An 18155-nucleotide genomic window follows, 5' to 3' on the forward strand; every position below is an offset into this window, starting at 1 on the left:
AAAATATTCCATGGAAAGTACTGTCCATTGTGCATTCCTGAAGCAGCAAATTAGATTTCAAATCTGTTTCTCAATTTGATTAAACAAAATTCCCTCTGCTGTATTATTTTCCTTTAGTATTATGTTATTATTATTTTCTTCTACATCATACTGAATAAGTATAGAGTAGTGAAAATAACACTAGAAGGAAGATGTGGGCTCCAATTCTGACTCTGACAACTCAGTGCTGTGATCTTGGATAAATCACTTTCCCTCTCAGAGCAATGCTTGGTTTCTCCTCCATAATATAGTTGCTATTTAATACTACCTACTTCACAAAGTTGTTTACAAAAACGCTCTGTAAATCCTTAAAAGTGTTCTAAAAAGACATGCGAATGACTATTATTAGAAAATGTTAAGTCCCTTACTTTTTCTAGATTTGTATCACACATCTTATGACAGGAAGGAAATGAAAAGCTAATCAACTTGTGCTTGCTAGACGTGACAGTTATTTGGGCTACAAAGTCATTCTAATATGACTAAAAATCTCTCAACTGAAGAGAATTTAGTATTAGCCTACAAAATTTTTCATTGAGAACATCCATATTTGAATATTGTTTACAGAAATGTATATGACAATTTAAGAAACCTAACTTTGAGTTAAAGCAAAATAAGGAGGTATCACAAATATATTTTAAACCCCCTCCATGTCTAAAATACAGCTTGAAATCACAGATGTGAGAGAGAAAAGATGAACACAAAGATGAAGGTAACATCCAAATTGGCAGTGGTGGGAATAAGGAAGGAAAATTCTGCTTAGTTCCTTCCAGAAGGAGCTAGTGCGTCCGTCAATTAGCTTTCCAGGACTGTTTCCAAAAACTGGGCACTACTCCAGGGACCAGCTGTAATTAAGGAAAAAGAAAGACCAAATTTGGCAATGTCCACTGAAAAGAGAGACATCATTTAGCCTCATCTTAAGAAGTCATAAATGTACTCCTTGCCTCAGATGATATTAGAGTCAATAAACATCAATTTCAGAAAGTGATTGCCAGCCTTGATCATAATGAAAACTGGCTTTAGTGTTTCTATTTTACTCTTGTTGGGTGTCTCCTTTTACAGTCATTTAAAATGTGACCTGTGATACCTAGTTGCAGATTATGGCCAGATGCTTCTAGCACTCTAAATACCTCTCCCTTACCTCATCACCAAAACAATGATGCTAATACTCTTGAACATTTTATTATGGCTAAGACTGCCAATGGAGTAGGATTTCTGCCTTTTAAGATATGACTAGGGTCTTGAATCAAAAGGAACTGGAGTTTTAAATTCTGCAAGCAGAGAAGACTCTAGAGATTCAAAGCAGCATACAACTATCTATAAAATATATATTGTAACCTTGTTGCTTTTATCTTTTATCCAACTCTTGCAACCAAAGGGGGGGAAAAGTAGAGGTAAAGGACAAGTGAATCCCACATTTCCCAGAGTTTTTCTTAAAAAAAAAAGTACCAAGCTAAAAAGCAAACTATCTAATTTAAGTTCTTTCACTTAAAATGTTTCTGGCTTCAGAGTATATCAATGATAATTTGTCATGATTTTATACTCCTTGTTAATACAGACTCATAAAATTTTAGAGCAGTAAGGTTGTTGTTTTTTTTTAACCATAGATAGCCAAGAAAGCTGAGCTGTGGGAGTCAGTAAGGCAGCAGTTCCTAAAGATTGTATTAACCTCCCATAGCACCAATGAAATACAAAATTTAATAGAATAAGGGCTGTTACTGAAATGCCTTGCTCATGATATTGCTTTATAGAGCTACCTGATTAAAAAGGAGGGGAGAGATGAGTTAAATGGAACTTCCAGTACAGCTATGGGATTCTAGTATTCCTTGAAGAAATTCTCTATGTGACTCTGCTTGTGTTCCCGTCTTAACAATCAGTCAACAAGTATTTATTAAGCACCTAATATGTGGCAGGTACAGTGCTAGAGATACAAAAAGAATGAAAGAATACCTATTCACAAGGAGTTCACATTCTATTATGGAAGAAAACATTCATAAATAAATATATAAAGAGTATATGTAAAATAATAAATAAAATAAATGGAAAGTAATTAAATGCAAGGTAGTTTGGTAGGGAGAGCACTAGCAGTTAGATGGATCAAAAAGGTTTTATATAGGATGTGGTGTCTGAGATGCATCTTGAAGGAAGAAAGGGGGATTCTATGATGCAGACTTGAGGATAGAGTGCATTCCAGGCAATGGGAAAGAAGATGGATTGTTGTGTGTGAGGAAGAGAGAGAACACCACTTTAGCTGGATAATCGACTGGGGAGGTGGGATGTATTATGAATCTGGAAATAAAGTTCAGGATCAGGTTGAGAACGACTTAAAAGCTAACCAAAGAAGTTTATATTATATCTGCAGGATAATAAGGAAGAAGGAGAGCAGAAGTTGAAAGGCTTTTTTCCATGAACAAAATGATATAAGATAAGATGGGAAGCAGTTGATTGGGGGAAAATGAATCTTTGCAATAAATATCTTTGATAAGGATCTGACATTCAAGATATATAAGTAATGAAAAAAAATATACATATATATAAAAGACCAAGAGCTATTTCCAAATGCATAAGTGGATCAAAAAGGATATGAACAAAAAGCTTTCAAAATAATTGCAAAATATTAAAGATGAAAGATTGCTCCAAATCATTAGTAACAAATGCAAAACAAATAAAAACAACTATGAAATCCTTATACTCAAAAACTGTCAGATAACAACTGAGGGTATTTAGTAAGTATTTATTATTATGCAAGGAATTCTGCTGAGTGCTGAGGATAAAAAAATTTAACACAAAAACATGGTCTCTACCCCCAAGACGTTATCATTCTAATGAAGGAGACAACATGCACACAACTACCACATATACAAAATATAAAGTATAAATGGAAAGTAATCTCAAAAGGAAAGTACTACTTGAGAGGCAATAAGTAGGGGAAAAGGATGAGGGGTATAAGAGTGGGAAAGATCTCTTGAAGAAAGTGGTACTTGGACCCAGGGCTAAAAGAATGCAGGGAAACCAGCAGGGAATACAGGAAGTGGAAAGGAAAGAAGCATTGATTAAGTGCCTACTATATGCCACACACTATGCTAAACTTTACAAATAATATCTCATTTAATCTTCACAACTACTCTGGGAGAGAGATACTACTATTTATTCCCATTTTATAGTTGAGGAAACTGAGACAGACAGAGGTTTGTTGACTTGCCTAGGGTCATACAGCTAGTAAGTATCTGAGGTCAAATTTGAATTCAGTTCTTCCTGATTACAAGCCTAGTGCTCTATCCATTGTGCCAAGATAAAAAAAAGACAGTTTTGGGGTGGTTAGGTGGCGCAGTGAATAGAGCAACCACCCTGGAGTCAGGAGGACCTGAGTTCAAATCTGACCTCCAACACTTAACACTTACTAGCCATGTGACCTTAGGCAAGCCACTTAACCCCACCTGCCCTGCCTTCCCCTCTCCAAAAAGCATTAAAAAAAGACAGTTTAAAATGATGACAATTCCAAGCATAAGAGAAAGTCAGTGAAAAGGCATACAGTTGGAAGATGGACTGCTGTATATACCAAGCAGATCAGTATAGCTGGATAGTAGATTTTATAGAAGGGAGTAAAGTACAAGAAGACTGAAAAAGTAAGGAAAGTTTGTGAAGAGCTTTATATGTCATTCTGCAGGGAAGACAATAAATGAAGTTGGTCAGATCTTGACATTAGGAAAATCACTTCTTAGAGTGGAGAGTAATTTGAGGAAGTGAAACCAACCAGAATGCTACCTATAGTTCAGACATGAGATCATATGGAACTACTCTAGAGCAGCATTTACATGCTGAAGAGAGGGAACTTATATGAAAGATGTTGTGAAGATAAAAACAACAAGAGTTGGCAACAGATTGGACAGAGTAAGTCCAAATGAAGAGTTAAGGATAATACATATCCAGGATGTATATATATCTACGATGTTACTAGAAAAAGATGATGCCCTTAACAATAACAGAAAAGTTACAAAGAAGAGAATTTTTGAAGTGAAGGAAAATGTGTTCTTTTTCAGACATGTAGCACTTGAGATACCATGGGACATTCATTTTGAGACATCCAAAAGCCAATTGGTAATTCTAGTCCAAAGGTCAGGAAAAATACTCTGGCTGGATATAATAGAGCTAAGAATGAGTAGCATATATAATAATTAAACCTATGGGAGTGATGAGATAAACAAGATAGTACAGTGAGAGAAGAGAAGAGGGCCCACGACATACCCTTGGGGGAAAACAAGTTAGTAAACAGGTTCTGAGTTTGTTGTTTTTATTGTTATCTAGTCCTTCCTGTCATGTCCAACTCTTCCTGGTCCCATTTGGGGTTTTCTTGGCAAAGATATTTGAGGGATTTGCCACTTACTTCTCCAGCTCATTTTAATATCCAGGAAAGGCAAGTGAGAAAGAGAAGTAAAAAAGGCAGGAGAACCAGGAAAAAGAATGAAAATCTAGAAAGTAGACAGGTACAAAGATTTAAGGAGACAAAGTAGTGGATTTGGAGGTACCTAGAGAAGATGGCTTTCTTAAGTTGAGCAAAGTGGGGCTGATCCAGACAAAATTAAGGGTTGTTTTGAATTTTATTTTAGGATGAAGGGCATTATATAGGCAGCAGGAAAGGAGATCCATAGGATCCAATAGGGAGATATCAAAGATAAGAGAGCAGGGTTAATAGAGTGGACATTCTGTTTAAGAAAATGAAAGGAGACGGGATCAAGATTGCCAATTAAAGGGTTTGTGTTGGTAAGGCAAAAGGTCACCTCTTCTTGTGAGACAAGGTTGAAGTAGGAGATAGAAAGGGAAGGTCTCTGAGTGATGTGAGTAGGGGGAGTAGGGAAGAAAAAACTTTAAGCAAATGGCCTCAATTTTTTTTTGGTGAAGTATGAGAAAAGGCACTCAGACAGAGGAAGGAGTACTGTGAGGATGAGAATGTCTGAGAGATGAGAATATCTGGAAAAATCACTGTTCTTGAATGAGAAAGTGAATTGACTAAAGAAGTGGGAAGTATTGCCTTGCTACTGTGAGAAAGGATTTAGTTGTCATTATGTAACATAAATTTATAATGGACCAGATCTGCATGGTTTTGTGATTTTTTTTCCATTCTATTCAGCAGTTCATGAAAACAACAAAAGGCAGATGGTGAGAATAATCTAAAATTGGTATTTGACAAGGCATGATTAGCAATAAGACACGAGGGTAAGATATTAGAGTGCAAAGGATAGTGTAGAGGACGCTAGCTCTTATCATCAAAAACAAAGCCTTTTAAGAGACAGAGGTGAAGAGGAAATGTATTCCAAGTCTAGTGGCCAACCTATACAAAGGTACAAAGGTGGAAGATGGGATGCATCTAGCAGATCAGTTTGGAGAGAACACAGTATAAATTAATGAGATGAGAGTTCATAAATGCCTGGTCTCATAAGTGAACAAAGTGGAAAAGAAATGGAAAATGTTGCAGAGCAGAAATAACAAGACTTGGCAACTGACTGAATTGGAAACGTGAGAAAAGAGAGAAGAGAGTCAAGGATAATCCCTAGGTTAAAAAATTATGGTGGTGATGAGGAAGACGGCAGTGGTTTCAAGATTGAATTAGGGTGAAGTGGAAAAATAGAGAAAAGCATCAAGGTTAATCTCAAGGTTAAAAAATGGTAGTGGTGACTAGGAAGATGGCAGTGGTTTCAACAGGAATAATTAAATATGGAATTAGATAGAAAAGATAATGAACATGTTGAGTTTGAGATACTGTTGGGGAATCCAAGTGGTACTGTCCAGTAGGCAACTGGTAAGGCAGGACTGGTATTTAGGAGAGAGATGAAGTCTAGAAAGACAATGGAATAAATCCCTAACTACAGGATTTCCAGCACTAATCCATGGAATAGGGAGATGTTAGCTAAGGAGAAGCCTTCCCAGTACCCTTACAATATAAATCTTATCAAAGAGATGATATATGGAAAAAGTACTTTGTAAACCTTAAAGTAATATATAATGCTAGTTATTATCATTGTCATTATTATAAGAACTTGATAACAGAATGCTACTGTTACTTCCTTGTGCTTATTCTTTATTTAAAAGGGAGAATAATAATGTGTCTTCTTAATTATTTTCTTTAGTCTCAGGAAAGATATTTTTATGCTTGAGCCTAAAATAATGAAGAACTCTTAGAAACTAAAATGAACCAAAAAATCCATCTCACTCTCATAAGTCACTTTCTTTTTTGCTTGTTATTTTAAGACATGCAAAGTCTAGAGAAGCTACTAAGAGAAGCTGTGATCTATGGCCAGCCTCGAAGTCGAAGAGCATGGAAAAAAATCCTCATTCTAGTAGAAGGCATCTTTAGGTATGTGAATGACCAGGGTATTTTAATCTGTGGTCTAAATATATTTGGGGCAGCTAGATGGCGCTGTGCATAGAGTTCCAGGCCTGAAGTCAAGATTCATCTTCTCGAGTTCAAATGTGGTCTCAGACACTTAGTAGCTGTGTGACCCTGGGCAAGTAACTTAACCCTGTTGGCCTCAGTTCTTCATCTGTAAAATGAGCTGGAGAAGGAAATGGCAAACCACTCCAGTATCTTTGCCAAGAAAACCCCAAGTGGGGTCATGAAGAGTCAAACATGACTGAAACTGAGCAACAACAACAACAAATAATAATAAATTTGGAAGATGGGAAAAGACCTACATACTCCACAAGTATACCCTGAGAAGTTAGTCAATAACAAGTCTATACAAAGAATCTGGTTCGGAACAAATCTTGTAAATTATCTATGGTTATCTATGGGGTAACGTTCATGGTCAGTTAACGGGAAGCACAGAATCACACAGAACTTCAAAGTTGAAAGGGATATTATTTAAGATCTTTATGGGCAGAGACTACCTGTTCAAAGTGTCTAGCACAGTATCCTTCAACGCAATGCTTAATATCTAAATTTGTGGACCTCAGAGGCCATCTAATGCAATCAATATCTGAACAATAATCCCCCTTATATGTCTCAAAACTTATCATCCATTCTTCACTTTAAGAGTTCTGGCAAGGAGGAAGCCTGTTACCACCAGAGCCAGTCTATTCCCTTTCTGAAGAGCTCTAATTGTTAGAAAGTTTTTCTTTACCTCATGTCTACCTCTCTAGATGTGGTTTGATACAGTGGGAATTTTTTCAACCTGCTTTGTGTAGGCATGCATATAGAAAAGAGTTAACTTAAAGTGGTTCTTTTTATAAACTTTGCTTATATGTTGAAGACCTCTAGTCACAAGGATATTTTACCCTGTAATGTTGTTTGGCATGAATTCTCATGACATTTCATATCTAATCATGGAGTATATTGAGGCGTGCTTTAAATTATCTGATATAAGCCACTTTTCCAAAAGAGCTAACAATATCTAAAGGGGCCACCAATACAGAGAATATTTCTATCACATTCAGACTATGATGCCACAGAGACTACTAACCCCTTCACAGTTTGGTTTAGAAAGATTTTACGTCAAAAATTCAATTCTTTCCAGTCAACATTTTTATATTTATTTTACTAAGGGAAAAAGAAGATTCCCCAAAGTACTACCTTTGCTATTTTACTCTACGTGCAGAGAAACTGTTAGCTCAGCAGAATCTCTCCTGAGTGAATTTTTAATGAATCCTAATCTCATGTAATTAGGAAGGAGGTTCCTAACATATAATAATACAAAAGTGAGAAAAACTGAATGAAATCTGAAAAATAACAGCATTGCTGATAATAAGGCAGGAAAAGCAGAGGCAGCATTTTTTTTCCTTTTTAATCTAAACTTTTCCCTCAAGTAACATAATTTTAGCCAAAAGAATAACAAGAGAACATGAAAGAAATGTTTCCTGTCAAAAAATATATTTTCACAAACTGAAATTTTAAAATTTGCTCTTCTTTTAAAAAAAACAACTGACTGCAGCATTTATTGTCCTGGCTGCTGGTCAAGGCCTTGTCATCCTCCCCATATATGCCCTCCCCATACCTGATCCAGAAAGTCTGACTGTTTCACATACTACTACAAAATTGTAAATTTGGCATTTATAGTTTACTGTCAGTCACTGATTTTATTTAAGACCTATCAGAGTATAAGTAAGGTAACAACAAGGAGTGTGTCCTATACATAAAAACTGTGAGAGTACACTAGAATAATTAACTACTCATTGGTCCTGAACTTGCTACTTTAGAAAATAGTAATAATGCCATATTGACTTTATGCTGTCAAACTTCAAGCCTCATTCTTCCTCCTGTGTAATTTGTGCCAGCTGCAGTGCACCATAAAACTGGGGTGAGAGAACAAACCAACTCTTATCTAAACACCTGTCATTCAGGATTGGAACAGCTTAAAAGCTGATCAGCTGAGCCAAAGCAGGCTGGACATCTCCTTTTAAGCAGAATAAACAGAACCAAACTGCAAATAAACACAACTTGGCACAACTAAAGGAAAGTTAAGTTTTAAACACTTTGATCATGGCTGAAATTAAGAGGACCACCAGCATTTTGCTGTCAAATATTCTTGTCAGTTACCCAACCTACAGAAACCACTGAAAAGGCTGGGTTTTGTTCATTTCGTAAGTCCCATCTCTGTTCTGCCACGGGATCAGCAATACAGGTTCAAAAGTTATGGATTTCTTGCAGAAACTGAGAGACTGCACAAGATTTCAAGTTTAAACATCTCTAATATTTGTAATTTAATCTGTGGTTTATGTATTCATTTATCTTATGTCTTCTTTGCAAAGAGCTCTGGAATAGGGCTTTCAGGGACTCTTTCAGTGAAGAATGATTTTTCTCTTTTTTTTCAAATAAGTCTATGAAACTTTCCAAGAAAAGGGTCTCCAACCCAAAATGCTTTTTTATGGACAGCTCATAACCTCCCTGCTCTTTGGTTTCTTCATCTTTAAAACAAAAGGGTCAGCCTAGATTATCTTTACTTAAAACTCAATCACTGTAAAATTCTATGATTTTGTGTGACTGTCTTCTAACCTTTGCCATAACTCAACATTAAGTGAAATAATCTCCAGCTGACTTTTCTTAAGAAAAATGTGGCAATTTCCACTTTAAAATATTTTATTAGTATGTAATTTATGGACATCCACACAAACAGTATCGTTGGGCTGAGATTTCAATATCATAATTTGTTTCTCTTTTCTCTTCCTTCCAAAATCACTGATCCAAGATCCATTACAAAAGTAGTTAAGAGCAGAAAAGGAGTCAAGGGAAAGTTAAGGAATATTCAGAACTCATGTGTAAAGTCACCGATGATTCTTGGACCCCACTTATATAACACTATTTTAAGTGTCACTAAGTAGTTACTGTATCTAAAAGATGGGTCAATGTTCAATGAACAAAAAGAAAATGGCATTAACTTAGAAAAGTAAAGTGAATATAGGACCTTTATTTGCTAAATGCACACTGCACCTAGTGTAATATCTGTGATGTATGACAAAAATAACATAGCCAGCTGTAACACTCAAAAGAGAAGTATGGCAGAAAATTGGAGGGTCACAACTTTCAAAATACTAGCATAGAAAGGTGGTCTATTTAAATTTATGACAGTTATGAAGAGATGATGAAAAGAGAATCTACAGTAACTTCATAAATGGAATAAACTATACAGAGACACAGAAGAATCCAGGAAAAGTCTAGTCCTACTTCTAACCAATGTTCTTCATGGACTTGAAAATAACTCTGTTATCCCACATCTAAGTCTTCTCTTCTCCTATCTACGTGCTAAATTCTAATGGAAATGAACATGAAAAAATTACTAATATGTACATAAACATGAAAAAATTACTAATGATATATGTAAGGAAAATAAGGAGCTGTGTGATACAAACTGAGAAGTTTGTGAGCACCTAAAAAGGGAAGCAGTAGTCCCTATGAGTCAGTAAGCATTCACTAAGTAGTCACAAAAAAGTAGGAGTAATACTAAACCTACCTCATTTCTTTTTTATGAACGGTTATTAGACTTTTAAATCAAGAAAATATTCTAGACATATACATATATATAAATATATAAATGTAAATATACATACACACATACATGGATTTCTGCAAGGCATGTGATAAAGTCATGATATCCTTTTCAAGAAGATAAAAGAAATGTAGGCTGCATACACTTCAGTGAAATCCTAGCTGTATGATGACCAAAAATAGTCTTAATTAATATATTTATGTCATCATGTGAAAAATTGCTAGTAGTATGCCACAGGATTCAGTTCTTGTTACTGTTCTGTATAACATTTTTTAATCAATAGATCATTATTCTATAGGTTAAAGATAAGGACTAGATCTATGATTTCATTAGTATCAGAAACTCCTGGAAGAAGAAATTCCTTCTAATAATGCAGATGAGAGCCTTCTGTAAACTTATAGTCTTGGGAGAGTTGACTGGACCTTTGACAGATTAAGAGACTTGCTCAGGATCACAAAGCCAGTGTGTGTAAGAGCTGAGACTTAAAACTATGTCTTTCTTGTTTTCAAGGCTAGCTCTCTCTATAAGAGAGGTCACCTCTCAGAAACACATGATGACAGGTATATTCACTGAATCTATAGCTGCCACAAAGCTACGAAATAAAATTATTACACTAAAAGACAAAATCAAGATTCAAAAAAGGCTACACAGGTCTGACTAATCTTGAATCACAGATTTATAACTGGAAGAGATGCTGGAAGTCATCTAGTTCAAACCTCAAAACAGAGGAGGAAAATAATACCCAAAGAGGTTAAATGACTTGTCCAAGATTATACAATAAGTGGTAGAAGTAGAATTTGAACCTAGGTCTTATGACTACAAAGTCAGCACTTTCTTTTCCACTGTATTACACTAAATTTATAAAGGATAAATATAAAATTCTACATTTAAGCAAAAAATTATTAACTTCCAGGTCCAGAATGAAAGGCCTAACTTTATACCATAGACATATAGTGTTTAAAACAATGGAGATGGCAGCCTTATCATAGTCTTGTTAGATCATATCATGTTTGGTATTGTCTCCATTCACAGATATATCCTAATCAATGCAAGATATCGTGCTATTTATATAGGCTATATATCATGTTTGACTTGACTTACCTTATGTGAAGCAATGGGGATGCAAAAACAAAAATACTCCAAATTATCCCTGTCCTCAATGATCTTATATTTCATTGAAGTGCAACAAATTTCTTTCCTCATGATCTCCAAACTTGATCCTCTTTCTCAGTGTATCTACTTCTGTTAGTGGTTCCTCTGTTTTTCCAATCATCTAGATACAAAACCACAGAGCCAGCTTTGATTTCCTTTTTCCTTAGCCCCCACACCCAATTATAGTTACTAATCTCTGTTAACACCTCCACAACATTTATCTATCCCTTCCTCTCTATTCTTATACTACCATCACCCTAGTTCAGTGCTTCATCACCTATATGGTCTTCTGTAATAACCTCCTAACTGATGTCTCTGTCTCCAATGTCTCCCCAAGGCCGGTCTATTATTTATATAATTAAAAAAATAATCTTCCTAATGAATAGGTTTGACCAAATCATTTCCTTCTCAAAAATATTTACCTGCCTTCCTAGGTAAAAATGAATGTTAGCCTGGTATTTAAGGCTGTTCTATGATCTCATCCTACACTCTCCCATCTCTGTGAATTTGCAAAGATCATGAACCATGCCTATAGCATGTTTCCTCCTAAACTGTACTTTATGAAATCCTGTTCTTTCAAAGTCTACCTCAGCTCACACCTCTTCTATAAAGTCCTTTCTGATATCAGCATTTTGTCTGGACCGCTTTTATCCTTGTAATATTCTATTTTGTACTATACTTATTTGAGGATGTATCATGTTTTATCTCAGCAGATTAAAAGATCCTTAAGGGTAGAGATTCTGTCACTTTTTTATGACACTTAGCCTCGTGTCTGGCACATACTGGCTATTAACAATATATTTTTAATTTAATAAATTGTTAAATGGAAAAATTAATAATGTATTTTGCATTAATGTATAACTCAATTCAATTAAATGTCTACTAAGCACCTACTCTGTAAAAAGCAGCAGAGGAAATACAGAATATACATAAAATACAATCTGTTCTCTCATGGAGTTCAGTCTAACAGGAAATATCGCACATAAATTGATAACCATACTGTATAATAATACATACTAAGTATATAAGCCACAACTGGGTGAACTAAAATTTATAAAGTCATGACCAGACCTTAGCTAGTTGTGAAGCATCTGGCAAACTACAATTAGACTAGAAAGGAGTTGATCACTAGAGGAAGAGAAAGGTCTAGAAAGATCAGGGCATTATCATAGGTCAGGCAAAGAAAGGTCAAGTTCATAGAAAGTTAACTAAAAATGAAATGAATTTCAAGAAAGTTAACTGATGCAGTCAGGTAAATAACATAGGGGAAAGGAGGAAGGCAATAAATATCCAATGGGCACTGTGATAAATGCTTTACAACTATCATCTCAATTAAGTGAATTTGGGTTCATATTAATTAAAACAAGCAGCATCTGTAAGCAAGTGACACTAAAAAGAAGCCCTGATGCCAGGGCAGATGTGTAGCACCAATGTAACATTCACAGAGCCAGTGGCAACTGTGAATGTATCAGCATAGTGCTGAATCACAAAATATAACAGACTCTCCATGTGGAAGACAGAAGCAAAACATTTATTCCAATACCAGAAAACTAAATCCCAAAACCAAAAAGCCTAATCCATCACAGCAGCAAAGTAGTTAATACACCATAACAGCACAGAGAACCATATCATCCTTTAGCCTTCCCACAAACCAACACTCACAAGCCTCACTGTCTGCTTGCCTACCATCCTCTCTCTCCTACCATCTAGCTGCTCTGACTCCCAGCCTCCTGTGGGCTCTGTTCCACCCTTCAGCAAACTCCTCCAATCACAGGCTCCATGTGATTACATTAAGCCTATTAGGGGGCAGGGAAGATCTTCAAATTCCCATTACCATTACATTCTGCCCCAAGATCTTTCACATCCTTTACAAAGCAAAAATACATTAACAATACATTTCATTTCATAGGTTAATGGGAGCTTAGGGGTAACTGGTGTCAATAGAACTTCACAACAATATAACAGGGATAACAGAAAATAAGCACATAAAACAATACACTGGGTGGGGGTTTAAGTACAAGCGCCTGATCATACCCCCTTTGAACAAATGGAGCTCAAAATCCTGGGGTAAGGGGCAAAGGTCTCTTCTCCCATAGCTACTTCCTGCTGAAATTGGACATAGAGCTGTCCCTGCCCCAAGAGGTCCCATTCAAGAGTTCAGTTCTTTAGCTGGCATCCAGAGCTTGGTTGACACCAGGTCCAGGGATGACACATCACAGTCACAGACGGGAGTGACATCCAGTTTAAGCAATCAGGTATCTGCAAGGAGAAGGTACAAAGCCTGGAGGAAACAAATCTTGCAAACAAGTTTAACAGACAAAAGATAAAAAAAGGAACAGATATAGGGTCAGCTGTGCTTCTGGAGTCCATGAAACTCACTATCATAGCCTCATTTACAGTAGAACATAAAAATCCAGCACACTGACTACTTCCACCTGTCCCAGTACTTTCTTTAATGTGAGTCTCCCTGATGGTGAGATAAACTTGGATACAATAGTTCAGGAAGATCTGCAGGGGCAGTTCTCACTTCTCTACTCCTTCTAACACCAAGCCCCTTTTCTTGATATGTTTTGTATAGTTCATTAGTTGGAATATCATCAATTCTTCCAAAATATACCCCTGCTCTTAAACAATTATTTTCTTGTCAATCTATTCTGACTTTGAATCCACTGGCTATTTACTTTTCTCTTTCAAGAAAATTTATCATTTTCCCATTCCCCCAAGTCACTTAGCTGTGAAATCTTATCCAGCACCTCCAAAAGAGGGTGCCCTATTTCACCAATTAGTAGAGTCAGAAGTAGATGCTTATAAGCAGAAGGAGTCATCTTCACTATGATATTTCTGTGAGGAACTGTTAAGGGGATATCATGATATGCATTTGCATCTCCAACCATAATAGCAGTTTTCGTTACTTCCTCCTTTAACGTTCTCATACAGTCTCTAAGCAATTACAAGGTTCTCTCTCCACTAGGCCACATAGAATCAGTGGGATACATTTTATTGCATGCATCAGCAGCTAAGGCTAACAGATTGGTTGTATTATTATCTTCCTGAATATGGTAATCTCTACAAGCTTGCTGGATGAAAGGATTCTGACAAATACATATAAATTTCTAGTAGTCCATGCTATGTACTCACACTCCTCTGGCCCCTTCATCACTGATTCTCACCATTCAAGACACTAACAATTCTCCCATCCTTTGGATGAATCTGCTTACTGTATCAATGACCTCCTGCTGAATGAAATCCTCAATTACATCCTTGAACTCCGTTTGGCCTCCCTGAGTCTCCTGTTTTCTTCTTACTATGGGGCAAACTTCTGCCTTTGTAAAAGTCTTGTCATTTAACACTGTATCATTCTGCACCCATGTACTCTACTGAAAGCCATTTTCAGGGCAATGAGATGCAGTCTCTGCCAAAACTGTATGAGCCTCCCTCCTGTTACTTTTCTGCTTCTTTTTGAGAGCTAAATTCACAATTTTTTCTTCTACCACCTGAGACTATCCGGCTTGCTCTTCTAAAGGAAAGCCCGAATATTGTGTGACAGAAAGTTTCTCATTTAAAATAGCTAATTTCTTCTCCATCTGAGTTTTCTCTTGTAGCAGCTTGTCTCTGCTCTTACATATAATACAGTTCCCTTTTAGTAAAACCCATCCTCTTTTACTCACTCTCTGCAATTCTCTCCCTGGTTTCATTGGTATTCCTTGCAAACATGTTTCTAAATCTCTAGGTTCTCCCTGTAGTCTCAGTCCCCAGTTTTCATAGAGTCCTGTACTTTTAGCCCACTCCCTTGCTAGGGAGGAATAAGGTAAATCCTCCCATACTGGGATATTCATCTCTTCTTCTAAATCCCTTCTGCCTCCAAATAGAGGTCTGATACCTTACAATCCCATCCTCATCACCAAATGTAGTGCCAATGCAATATTCACAGTGCTGGTGGCAGCTGTGAATATGCTGGCATAGTGCTCAATTGCAAAATATATCAGACTCTCCATACAGAATATAGAAGCAAAATATTTATTCAGACACCAGAAAACTGAATTCCAAAACCAGAAAGTCTAATCCATCATACTAGCAAAGAAGTTAATATGCCATAACAGCAGAGAGAACCACATCATCCTTTAGCCTTCCCACAAACCAACACTCACAAGCCTAGCTACCTGCTTGCCTACCATCCTCTCTCTCCCACCGTCTAGCTGCTCTGACTCCCAGCTTCCTGTGGGTTCTGCTCTACCCTTCAGCAAACTCCTCCCACCATAGGCTCCAAGTGATTACAGTCAGCCTATTAGGGGGCAGGAAAGATCTTCAAATCAGGGAAGGTCTTCAAATTCCCTTAAGGGGCAGGGAAGATCTTCAAATTACCATTACCATTACAAGAGGCCATTTTCTTTCTCAGTGCGCCTTGTCTTATATTATCTGCTGAGTGTAGTCAGAAAAAGGTCTACAGTGAGTATTGATCAAAGCCAAGAAACTACAGATGAAACCTGATCCTGATTCATACAAAGGAAGAGGTTGTAGGATCACAGAAATAGCCTAACACTATTTAAATTATCTACTAAAGAAAACAAACCATAATAAACTAGGTCCACTTGTATAAAATATATGTGATGGCATATAATTTCTTTAATTAAAGTGCAATAAACATTACACTGACACAATCTGAATATTTTTCCTAAAGAGGTAATTCATAATAAAGTACATAACCATCAGTCAGCCTGAAATGAACTGAGTTTTTTACTGTTTCTATGATCACTTTGAAATATCCAGATTGGTTTTGGTTTATTTCCAGTTATGGAATATGTATACTAGTTATACAAATAAGTAACAGAGGAATTTCCCAAATGATCTAGGATTTGAGGTAGCAAAGTTACAGCCATAGCTTTCAACTCACTAATATTCAAGAAATAATTTGATGATCATTCACCTAATCCTAGAAGATTCAGTTTTTCCAAAGACAGTTAAGTCCTCTATCAAGGAGATATTATTTACTTCAAAAATGCCTGAGATTTCCCACCCCCAAAAAGCAGTAGTTGGTTGATATTTCCTGAACTCCAAATGTCAGACCCTATATCATTCCAGTTGCAATAAATGAAAACATAAAAGAATGAGAAAATGAAAATTACAATAGTTACTTAATTTTAAAATGGTAGTAGCTATGACTTTTTTCTTATCTCAGGATATGATTTGAATCCACAAGGAAGATTTTTCCACAATTTAAGCTGGCAAACAGTAGCATTTGTACATTGTTGCCATTTAGTAACACAGACTGTATAAAGAGCAGGGACATTGTGTATAAAGAGCAGGGAGAAAGGGGGTTTCTAAAATAAATCTATACACTTAGTTACTATGCTATCTATGTGACTCTGAATATGCCAGCACAGTTCTAAACTGCAAAATATAACAGACTCTCCACATATAAGACAGAAGCAAAACATTTATTCAAATACCAAAAAGCCAAATCCTAATACCAGAAAACTGAATCCATCATAGAAACAAAGAAGTTAAAACACTTTATTACTGTAGGAAGCTACAACATCCCAAAGTCTTCCCCTTGCTCAGGCCTTCCCATAAACAAACTCTAACAATCCTAGCTATCTGCTTGTCTGCATCTTCTCTCTTCCTCTGTTGTAACTGCTCTGACTCCTTTCCTGCTCCACCCCTTCCTGCTCTACCCATTCAGCAAACTCCTCCCACCACAGGCTCCGTGTAATTACATTCAGTCTATTAAGGGGCAGGAAAGATCTTCAACTTGCCATTACCATTACAATATGCAACCAATTTTACTGTTTTACTATCTAAACTGATTTGTCACTTAAACGTTTAAAGCGGGAAAATATAAAAGCATTAAATTTAGTTTTATTTATAGTTAAATTCAATAAAAGAAAACTTTAAAATTGACAGTTTGACTTAAATGGCTTATTTAACTATTTTTAAAATTGAGATAATAAGTTAATACAATCAAAACTGTGCAAAAAATATTGCAATCAAGGTATTCTGAGAACTTACTAAAAGTTTAAAATTCCAAATAATTAGCTACTACATCAATTTTACACTTATTGTATTTTAATAAGATTTATATCCTGCCTAATTTCAAAAGGAGAAGGAGCTTATAAATTAAAATACAAAGAAACATAAGACTGGTGATAAAAAAGAAGTTTCCATCTATAGGAAACTATTAGACATAAGAAATAAATCAATTACTATAATGAAACATTGAATCTGGCTCTATAAGCATGGTTATTTTGTTATGTTTAACTCTTCATGGCTTCAAATAAAGTTCTTTTATGTCTTTGTGACTATAACCTTCACCTTTCATCAACTCAAAACAGCGGGACCAATAAGTCATTTAAGTCAAATAAGCATTTATGGACCTATCATCAGTCAGTGGATCATCACATTAATTCCATCATTAAAAGGAATGTTATTTTTAACATCTTAATGATTAAAATTAATAAACTACACAGTGAGAGTCTTTCCTCACTCTGACCCAAACTCAACAGGCAAAATCAACAGATAATTGATTTTAGTTCTTCAGGAAATGTGACAGAGAGGCACAGCCTATATTTTCAAAATGCTTAGACTCTTCCCTAGTTGCAAAAAATTTTAATTTATGGTTTGAAAATGTATCTTAGGGGAAAGAAATGGTAAGTATCTATCTTTAACAGAGGGTAGAAGCTAACTGTCATATCTATATTCCAAAAGAAAAAGAAAGAAAAGTTCTTCAGAGGATAAATGACAACATTAGCATTTCTCTCCATAATCTAGCATGGAAGGTTCCATTGTGCGCCTGCCTGAGATCATTGCCTTAAAGAAGAAGTACAAAGCTTACCTCTACTTGGATGAAGCTCACAGTATTGGAATTTTAGGCCCAAGAGGCCAGGGGGTCGTGGACTACTTTGGAATGGATCCTTGTGATGTTGATGTGCTTATGGGAACGTTCACCAAAAGCTTTGGAGCAGCTGGAGGATACATAGCTGGAAGAAAGGTAAA

At 36.1% G+C, this 18155-nt stretch overlaps 1 protein-coding gene across 1 annotated transcript in view; it reads left to right on the forward strand.

Annotated features, from left to right (window-relative positions):
- The window catches only part of SPTLC3 (serine palmitoyltransferase long chain base subunit 3), a 192712-nt gene that overhangs the window by 108569 nt on the left and 65988 nt on the right, over positions 1 to 18155 (forward strand). Inside the window, exons 7-8 of the mRNA XM_069075429.1 lie at positions 6283 to 6388; positions 17931 to 18150. Of these exons, the coding sequence (XP_068931530.1) occupies positions 6283 to 6388; positions 17931 to 18150 (326 nt within the window). The remainder of the gene's footprint in view (positions 1 to 6282; positions 6389 to 17930; positions 18151 to 18155) is intronic.

This window comes from Petaurus breviceps, unplaced genomic scaffold (genome assembly GCF_028583685.1).
Source record: "Petaurus breviceps papuanus isolate PSGF00001 unplaced genomic scaffold, PetGlider_PUasm1.0 90919, whole genome shotgun sequence".
In the NCBI taxonomy this organism is placed as follows: domain Eukaryota; kingdom Metazoa; phylum Chordata; class Mammalia; order Diprotodontia; family Petauridae; genus Petaurus; species Petaurus breviceps.